Source organism: Gastrolobium bilobum, unplaced genomic scaffold, assembly GCF_033153095.1.
Source record: "Gastrolobium bilobum isolate Gb01-03AN ecotype WA unplaced genomic scaffold, APGP_CSIRO_Gbil_v1 utg2911, whole genome shotgun sequence".
NCBI classification, from domain to species: domain Eukaryota; kingdom Viridiplantae; phylum Streptophyta; class Magnoliopsida; order Fabales; family Fabaceae; genus Gastrolobium; species Gastrolobium bilobum.
In genome coordinates this window covers 27,220-38,098 of record NW_026897397.1, presented here as the reverse complement: position 1 = coordinate 38,098, position 10,879 = coordinate 27,220, and the positions used below count along the sequence as shown (strand labels likewise).

Below are 10,879 nucleotides of genomic sequence, written 5' to 3'. Positions count from 1 at the left end.
TGCTTTTTATCTTAACTTAATGTTTTGTTAAGTTACTATTGATGAAGGGTAAGCATTGCTTCCTTCAATCATGGTCCAGGTTTCGTAACCCGATTATATCCGAGGTAAAGGCAATAGTCACATGTCCTAACTTGGTCTTTTATCTATAGCATGGAGCATTTCGACTTGAATCCTCTGCAGATCGAATCTCCCAAATGTAAACTGATGCAACTGAGAGCCTCAACACAAGGAACAAATCTCTCTAAACACCGAGGTGAGATTCTCAGTATTTCTCACTCAAAATCCCTCACAAAGCACTTGATGAAATCCTAGGTTTTCTATTTTTCAGAGAACCAGAAGAAAGAGACAATTGAAGAATCTAGAGTAAATGCCACATAATCACATAAGCTAAGCAACCATTAGGTATAATGCCATCAAAACACAAAATGCCATCGTTTTGGCTGTGTTGCATCTATACCTGCTGAATGGGATAACAACTTGGCCTTAGAAACAAATAATGCTGAAGTCATTGGCCCACAAATAAATATTAAAACCAGTTACCATGAGAATAAGCCCAACAATAGATTTAAAACATACAAAATATTACATGTTTACAAAATGTACATAATAATGACAACCCATAAGCCAATCTGGAAAGCTATTGCCACGATAATTGCTAATAGTGAGCCTATTTAGGTTGCAATCGGGTTGAAGTGCCTCTAAGACACGCCTTTCAATTATTGAGTCATAGTCTCTTCCACTCATTGATGGTCTTTCTCTACTACCATCAAAAATCAACAATAATTGTTCTAAATGTTTCTTATCTTTCAAATTAGCTTCTGCAACATATGCAGGATCAGTGATATTTCCCAACCCTGAAATCTTGAGTCTTCCTTGAAGATGGTTGAGTTTGGCCAACTCCTTAATATCAGATCCATTGAGCTCTCCCACAATAAAATCTGTAAACGTATGTAGATGGATTAGCATCCCTATATACTTTGGCATCTTCTTTATTGGAGTTCCAATGAGGTGAAGATGACATAAATTGACGAGTTTGTAAAAATTTGAAGGGAGCTCTCTCTAATTCGAACAATCTTCTAATTTCAGTGTTTGCAAATTATGCAGCATACAAATGGAATCAGGTATCTTTTTAATCTGAGTGCCAGAAAGGTCTAGATAGCGCAAAACCTTTAAATTGCTTATCTTATCATCTAGCTCTGAGAGATTTTGATATGTGCATGATAACACCCGCAAATATTTTATTCTTGAAAACAGAGCAAGTTGTACATTGTTGCATATATTGAAGCCTCGATAACCTTGTTTCCATATCAAACTGCGCAATCCATTACACTTGTAAATCTGCTCTAATATTTTATCATCATTAGAGCACCAAATGTGACGTGTCTTATCCGGGATATCTTGCACTTTATCACCCTCTATTCGCCAACAAAATTCTTTTGACACAGATTTTGCTAAGTCATTGACAAGATCATGCATGACGAAGATATTGCCTGAGTGTTGGAAAAATGAAATATACTCAAGATGATTGAAGAATTCATCACCTAACTCTTCTTCACTTTTATCTATTCTGCAACATTTCAACAATCCTTCTGCCATCCAAACCTCTATTATTTCATCCTTTTTAAACCAATAACCTTTGGGAAACATGGAACAATAAGCAAAACAACGCTTCAAATTGGAAGGAAGAATATGATAACTCAATCTCAGTGTTAGGTTGATGTTACTGTCAATTGATAAACGCCACATATCAGTCTCCAATATCTTAACCCATTCACGTTCAGAGAATTTTATGTGCAAGAGATTTCCCAATACTTTTATAGCTAAAGGCAACCCTCCACACTTCTCTACAACTTTTATGCCAATTGATTCAAGATTTGGATATTCACTTACATCCTTGTCCTGAAAAGCATGTCTCACAAATAAACTTCAACAATCATTTTCCTCCAATTCCTTCAAAGGAAGCAGTTGGGTGGATTTCATGACTGTTGCTACCTTCTTATTACGTGTTGTGACAATGATCCGACTTCCGAAAGATCCATAGTTAAGGGGAACTTTTAAGACCTCCCAACTTGCCCAATCCTCATTCCAAAGATCGTCAAGAACAATCAAATACTTCTTGCCGATTAATTTCTTTTGCAATTCGAGTTGGAGTCTATTCAAGTCTTCAACATCTGCTGAACAATGAAATGATTTGAGAATTGCCTTTGTGACTCCAACAACATCAAAATGTTCTGAAACATAGACCCAAGCTTTAAGTTCAAACTGCTCCTGCAACCTTTGGTCATTGTACACAAGCTGAGCAAGGGTGGTCTTACCCATTCCACCGATGCCCACTATACTAATCATGGGAATCTGATTGCCACTTACATTGTCTGAAAGTAAAAATTTGATTATTTGCTCTTTATCCCCGTCTCTACCATATATGATGCTTGATAGATCCAACAAAGATGTGGTGGGCATTCTTTTTGAGAGATTCCCACGAAAGTCACCTTCATTGCTAGCAAGAGTGACTTCTCTCAATCCTAGCGTTTCCTTTTGCTTTGCAAGAAATTCTAAGTTCTCTAGCAACTCTCTGATCCTGGATTCAAATGGATTACTAGTAAAGGCTGAAAAGAAGCCTCGTACCTTGCATGTAGCTGGATGAGATGTAGCCTTGAGCTTCTTGAGTGCAGCATCAGTAGCAATCTCATCTAACAGTTGGTCTGTCTCATAAGCAACATGTTTAAGTTTATCAAGCCACTTTTTCACGGAATCGCTTTGGTACTGCTTTTTCTCTGCATCATCCAGCACATGGTTGATAGAGTTAAGTGTAAACTCAAGTTTTTCCATCAGCACAGCCTTACGTTTGCTTCTACGGTAGAAATCACGGCAAGCCAAGCTCTCCAAAGTCACTTGAAAGAGAGACGAAAGAAATGCCCCAGCGACTAGCTCTGCCATGGCTTTCTGTAACCCAATTTGAGATGGAATATTGAGCACAAACAAGGATCTGAGATGCTCTCAATAGGATAAGATGGTAGTGTATTGTTCTATCGTAAAATGGAACAATAATTATGCAATGTTGTGTTTGTGAAGATGGTAAGCCAATATTGACGAAACCACAAGTTTGATTTCTTTGCAATTATCACATTGACATAATAATTTCTTCTACTTTTGCTGTGGGGTCAGATATCATTAAAAGAGGCCAGTCAGAAATTTCGTTGGAGCTTTACTTGATGTGACGTAACGAAATAAATTTGAAAGGAAAATAAAAGTTACAAAAGAGAAAAATTCAACCCTCTACTGTGGGAAACAGATTTAGTGTTCTCCAATAAAATAAAATAAAAATGAAGATTTGGGCTAAAGTCTGTTTTTTTTTTTTTTTATTTCTTTTTTAACTTCAATTAATATAAATATGAGCGACTCTATGTACGACGTCAGATAAATTTATATTCAGACAGCACTTAATATAAAATACAGGTTTACGTGATTTGAGTCAAATGAAAAGTCTTCTAGTTATTGTGTGGCTAATATGAAGTTGCACCATCCAGCTGCTCTATTTAATTCCCCACCTATATCATGGAAAATATTTACATTAAATCTTTATGAATTTTTGGGAAAAACACCATTTTGAAGTTTTTGGACAAAAGAATTATCCGGTTAAAGCTGATTGGATAAGTTTTTTCAAAGTAATGCAGTCAAATATGTCGTCTATGCTGACGGGACCCGTCACTGATACTGACGGGACTCGTGCCACGTCAGCGCCACGTAGGCAATCCAATTACCGTAAATCTTCGGAAGACCATAACTTGTGACTCGGGTATCCAAATCAGATATTTTTTTTATTTCACATAACTTTTCGAGATCTACGCAATGATACCTCGTTTGACATATTTTATCTACCACAAACATAGTTTGAATTTGTAACAATTATATCACAATCACAAGAGTGTTTATCCATAAGACTATGTTTGTGGGAGATAAAATATATCAAATGAGGTTTCATTGCGTAGATCTTGAAAAGTTATGTGAAATCAAAAAAAAAAATCATCTGATTTGGATACCCGAGTCACAAGTTATGGTCTTCCGAAAATTTACGGTAATTGGACTGCTTACGTGACGCTGACGTGACACGAGTCCCGTCAGCATAGGTGACATGTTTGACTGCATTACTTTAGAAAAACTTATACAATCAGCTTTAACCGGACAATTCTTTTGTCCAAAAACTTTAAAATGGTGCTTTAGCCTGAATTTTTCATTTTTAATTTCTGATTTGTAACTTACTTTGATTAAATTAATATTTACATCCAAATATCTATTATAGCTTATACATTCTTATTAATTGAAGGCTCGTATAGTTGAGTTTAATTTATTTTAAGTTTCATATATTGAAATATTTGTATACAATATCCTAGGATCTATAGGATAACATAAAATTAAATATTAAACATTGTAACCCATGGGGTGACACAATTTACCTACTTGCGTTAAGTGGCTGTTGCATATTCTCACTATGCGCAACTAATTGTGCTTTCCTTCTATTAGTAAATAATTTACCTACTTGCGTTATGTTTTTTAAATGTTTCATTTCTGCATCAATTAAATAATTTATTTTTGAATTTGCATCAATTGTATCATTTTCCCCTCCTTATATACAATAGTCTATGTCTATTATTGTGTCTTTTCTTATTCACACGATGTAATGCTGATTTGACAATTGCATATGGCTAATAAAAACAAGAGTTATATTTATCTCATTTTGCATCACATAATTAAATTTTTTATATATACAAAAGATGAGTAGATCTCACTTTTTTTTCTCTTTTCTTTTACCTCTGCATCTCATTTGCAATCTTAATTTTACAATATAAGATAATTATTTTCTTACAATATAAAAAAATTATTTTCCTAAAAATAAATGGCAGCAAATCGAGGACAATTGTTGTTATCTTATCTTATCTTTATTTAAACATAATAAATGGCTGCAACATCCAACTCCTGTATTTAATTTTCCATCTACCATTTAAATTTGTGCAATGGCCTATATATATGTAAGCGCAGGAAAAAAGTTTAATTAATGTTTTTTAATAAAATAATTACGTATTTATTACAGTTTTGAGAATAATTACGAATCTATTGCACACTGTGACGTCTCTTTTGGACGTCACATGTGACCTCCCATTGAGGCGTCTCACCCTAAGGGAAAGACGCCCAAATGGAGCGTCTCTCATGAGGTGTTGACAAGTGTCACTTTTTTTTTCCAAAAAAAAAATTAATTTAATCATAAAACTTCTAAAGGCCATAACTTTTGACTCGAGTATCCAAATCAGGTAATTTTTTTTATTCCACATAACTTTTCGAGATCTACACAATGACATGTCATTTGATATATTTTATTTCTCACCAACATAATTTAAATTTAAATCAGGTAATCCTTCTTCCTTAGAAATTTAGAATATTTATTTAATTATTTTCTTTATTAATACATATTTTTCAAATTAATAATCACAAATCAATTCTTTATTTTATTTTCCTTATTAATAATAATTGTTACTTTTTATTTAAATCACAAACCAAATTTTTTTATAATAAAAATAAAAAAATTTATTTTTTAATTTAAATCACACATCAAATCTTGATTTATTTTTTGTATTAAATCACAAACGCAAACTCAGAGGCTTCTGAGTTTAAAAATGTGACACGTGTCAACACGTGTCAAAACTTAACACATCATCAATCACGTCTAAATTGGGCTTCAATCAAGAGGCAATCACGCCTAATTTAGGTAATTTTATTTTTGAAAAACATTCATAAGCCATCATTAATTTCAGACCACGAATAATAACCCAGAAGCTTATAGCATTAATCATTAATTTTAAAAATAATATCTTTATTCCTTAGAAATTTAGAATATTTATTTAATTATTTCTACAGATTTTTCAAATTGAATTTTTAGTTTAAATCACAAATCAAATATTTATTTTGTTTTCCTTATTAATAATAATTTTTATTTTTATTTTGAATTTAAATCACAAACCAAATTTTTGTTATAATAAACAACATTATTATAAAAAAAATTTAAATTACAAATCAAAATTTTATTTATTTTTTTATATTAAATCACTAATCCAGAACTAAGAGGCTTCTGAGTTTAACTGCTCTTATAATATCATTCTTTCAAATTAAAATTGTGTTTGTGAGAAATAAAATATGTCAAATGAAATGTCATTGCGTAGATCTCGAAAAGTTATGTGGAATCAAAAAAAGTATTACCTGATTTGGATACTCGAGTCAAAAGTTATGACCTTTAGAAGTTTTAAGATTAAATTAATTTTTTTTTAGAAAAAAAGTGACACGTGCCAACACCTAATGAGAGACGCCACATTTGGGCGTCTTTCCCTTAGGGTGAGACGCCTCAATGGGGCGTCACTTGTAGTGTGCAATAGATCCGTAATTTTTTCCAAAACTGCAATAAATACGTAATTATTTAATTAAAAAACATTATTTTAATTTTTTTTCCTGTAAGCGCAAGATAAACTTACAGAGAAAGTTCAAATACCTTCTATTATTTGCTTTTGAATCATTTATTTTTCTATATTATTATTTTTAGGGAAAACTTCATTTTCTTCCACTATAGTTTTGTGATTTATCATTTGATCTCCTATGATTTTAAACTTATCAGTTAGACTCGCTGTACTGAGATATTTTGTCATTCAACTCTCTATGATTTTAAATTTTCACTTAGATCCCTTGTGGTTACAAATTTTTTTACTTAGACACCTTGTGGTTTAAAAAATAAATATTTAAAATAGATTTTCTCTCTTTTTTATGTTATATCCTCATGTAATGAATGCATTTATGGTTTAAAAAATATTTCAAGTTATTTATTCTGAAATTAATTTATAAATTATCTTAATTTCTTAAAATATATTTGAAATCAAAAAATATTATTTAAGATAAACTAAATATACAATATCAAAATAAGATATTTACATTCTTTAGATAATTTTATAACGATATCGGATAAAAAATAGATAAAATAAAATAATACTTGATTTGAATTTATTTTCTTGATAAAAATAAGTGAATTTAAAAAGAAAAATTATTTCTTAAACCCTAAATGCATTAGGTGAGGATATAAAAAAAAAGAGAACATTTATTTTAAATATTTATTTTTATTGCGACAAGGTGTCTAAGTGAAATTTTTTGTAACCACAAGGGGTCTAAGTGAAAATTTGAAACCATAGGGGGTTGAATAACAAAATATCTCAGCACAGTGGGTCTAACTGATAAGTTTAAAATCACATGGGGTCAAATGATAAAACACAAAATCACGGTAGGTGAAAATGAAGTTTTCCCTTATTTTTATTATTTATCTTTGTGTGGATTTTTCATCCAAGCTCTTTTAATAGTGTTAGCTTTTCTAATTAATATAATTATTTTACCCTTCTTACAATAATACATTTCAAGTAACTTGTGTCATCTTCTTCCCTAAGCTTTGCAAGAAAGTATTACCATACAAAATTTCTCCAATTTCAAATAGAATTTGTGAAGTTCCATTAATAAGGTAATAAATTTTCTTTTCCCTTTTGATGCAAATATTTCATACATAAAATTTCAAGCTATTAAAGAAAAATTTTGTCCCAAAAAATAATGGCTCAACTGCACCTATAATGGTTCAAGGTAAAGATTGAAGCTTTCAGATTGATGGATTTGATTTTATTCATTAGAGCTTATGAAAGATTTTGCCAAAAGAAAAATCTGCCATAGATTTTAATATTTCCAAGAAAAGCGAATACGTGCGGAATAAAAAAATTAAAAAGTGAAAAGAAATATTTTTAATCATCGAATAAGAAGGAATAAAGAAATTTAAATATGTACTGTATCTTAAAAAATTAGAAATTTATAGTTGCATTATCCAAAAAATAAAATAAAATTTATAGTTACATGTTGTAGAGTGCAGGAGTTAGGGGTGTAAATGGGTCAGGCTGGTCTGGCCTAACCTACAACCCGGTTTACGTTGAGCCTGACCTACGTTGAAAAGTAGAGTAGGCTTAGGCTAATAAGAAAGCTTTTTTAACAAGTAGGCCATAGGCCAATTTCATCAAGCCTGGCTTAAAACTTTGTAGGCTGGCCTATTTAATTTTTTAAAATAAAATAATATAATATATTTATTTTAGGTGGCAATCAGTACTAGTGCATGCTTGAATGGAACTTTGCTCAGTATATTTTGGATTAGTTATTTTTTTTTACTATTGTAAAATTTTTAATGCTCACTAGTGAAATTTATATCTCGTGTAAAAAAATGCAGCAATTTATGAACACGTTTATGACTTGTAATGTCAAGCGAATATTTTAAAAATTGTTAAAAATATTCTTAATTTTTTTTAAAAGTATTTAAAAATATATCACTAGGAAGGCCTACAAGGCCTGTAGGCCATATAAGGCTCTCTAGTTTTTTAAAAATAGGCCAGACTTGGCCTTTAAATAAGCCTTTAGTAGGCCAATAGGTCAGATAGGCTGAATATTTTTTTACGTAGGCTTAGGCCAGGAAGGCCAAAGTCCGGCCCAGCCTGGCCCATTTACACCCCTAGCAGGAGTTATACGGCCAATTATTTCTTTATGTGATTGGTAAGTATTTTATAGAGTAAACTATCAGTTAATGAATTTATAAACTATAAGTCAATCTAAGCTATTGAAGTGAAATTTTGTGTCAAAAAATAATGGCTCAACTACACTTATAATGACTCAACAATATAGGTTTAACTTTTAATGGTTTGTTTGGCTTTTTGTTCTCATTACCTTGTTATAAGAATTTCATAACTTTTGTCTAAAACAAAGAAATTTTGTTTGGTAAAATACCCTTGCAAAGCTTGGGGAAGAAGATGACACATGGTAACTAAAGTGTATTTTTATAAGAATGATATCATAATCATATTAATTAGAAATTCTAACACTGTTAAGGAGGGACTTGGATGGAAAAAAGCATAGAAGTGACAAAAAAATGAAACATAGAGGAGTAAGAGATTCAAAGGCAAATCACATGGAGATATTTGAACTTTTCCCAATTTTTATGCTTAATTTATTCAATTTAGCCGTTGAATTTTACTAGTATTGGTGAACTAAACGATAAAGTTTCATCGACACTGTAACGACCCGAAATTAAAAAAAAAAAAACAATAGAGTCGCCACCAATTTTATTTATTTTGGAAAAATTGGAAAATCTTTCATTGCAAACTGGTCTTTAAAATTAAGATCAAAGGTTCGAGAGTCTAATTATGCGCAGGGAAGGGTGGAAACTTAATCCCACTGCACCCCTGACACATCTGTTTTAAAATGGTTACCTTAAATTAATTGTGCGAATTATTAATAGCTTTTTAAAAATATTTTCTTTTTCCCATAAAATATAAATATGATTAAGGAGAGAAATAATTTATTAAACTTTGTTTTAGCTTTACAGAAAGAGTTCCGCTCCGACGTATCCTCAGGTGCAGTGAGGAATTCAAAGCTATGTCGTTCTTAAAAAATATGTATACTAGTTGGTTTTAATTTTTGAAAATAATTTTAAAGAAATTCATTTTAAATGCTTCGAATTATCAAGCTGTCGCAACTAAAATAACCCGAAAAATACTACGAGATTAACAAGCCGTCGCGGCCAAATTAATCCTTAATTAGGAAAAATAAATAAATAAATATAAAACTAGCTTGGTTCATCAAGCTGTCACAGCCAAAATGACCCAAGAAACTATGAGATTAACAAGTCATCACGGCCAAATTAATCCCTAATTAAGTTTCTAAATTATATAAGAAAAATTCTAATAAACCAATAAAGAGATTAAAAACATATAAAAGTAATAAACAATTATAAGAAAATTTATAATAAAATAGATAAAGAGCATAAAAAAGCATGCAAAAAATAGGCAATTATAAATTAAACAAAAAACAAATAAAGAGCATAAATTATAGACAATTATAAACTAATAAAGCAAATAAAGAACATGAAAAAGCATACAAAAATAGACGATTATTAACTAAAGGTAAAGGTAAGCAGACTTACCTCAGAGACGATAAAACTTGGTGTACGGAGCCATGTTGTAGAGAATTGCCTCAACTCAACAAGCTTGATGCCCCCAAAATGTACTATGAGGTTAACAAGCCATCACTGCCAAATTAATCCTCACAGATAAGTTAACAAGCCGTCACAGCCAAATTAACAAACCCTCCTAATTCTACTCAAAAACAAATTTTTTACTATGACTCTAGCTTTAATATAAAGCCCAAGTGTCTTTTTTTTTAACTCTTGAAAGAGTCTTTTTGTGTTTTTTGTTTGGTTTTCTCCAATTGTGTGTTTTTGAAAGAAGGGGAAGAGGCTCTTTATATAGAGGGAAGGGAGGAGGAAGGAATGAGAAATGGAAATGTGGGACTTCTTAGGAAAATTAATTTTTTTCAATGTGGACAGCCTTTTTCCGACAACCATATCTCACACCAGAGGCCTTAGCTTGAAAATCGGTCCGGCCATATTGAAGTATCATATGCGAGGAACATACAGACCAAATTTGAGGAAGATCGACGGTTTATTTGAGAGAAATGATCCTCGCAATATGGCTGCCCGAAATTGCATCTATTCTAACAAAACTAACAGCCCATCTTTCGAAATTTATATCTGATGCTAGGAGGCTCAGTTCGAAATTCCGTCTAGTCATATTGTAGTATTACATGAGGGGAACATGCTGACAAAATTTGAGGACAATCTAACGGTTCATTTAGGAGAAATAACCCTAACAAAATCGCTGCTCGCTGCAGAAATGTCCAGAAAAACTGTTGCAGATTTTAATTTTCTGGAAATGATATAGAAATACAATCAAGAAATCCACTAGTCTATATAAAGGACGATGAGTTAAGA

The 10,879-nt window shown here is 31.5% G+C and overlaps 1 protein-coding gene across 1 annotated transcript; it reads right to left on the bottom strand.

Moving 5' to 3' along the window:
- Positions 1–620: 620 nt before the first annotated feature.
- On the bottom strand, positions 621–3,018 carry LOC133306590 (putative disease resistance RPP13-like protein 1). The gene has a single exon (XM_061506910.1). It carries the CDS (start codon positions 2,935–2,937, stop codon positions 1,927–1,929), a length of 1,011 nt encoding a protein of 336 aa, XP_061362894.1. The 5' UTR covers positions 2,938–3,018; the 3' UTR covers positions 621–1,926.
- Between the last annotated feature and the right edge of the window lie 7,861 nt (positions 3,019–10,879).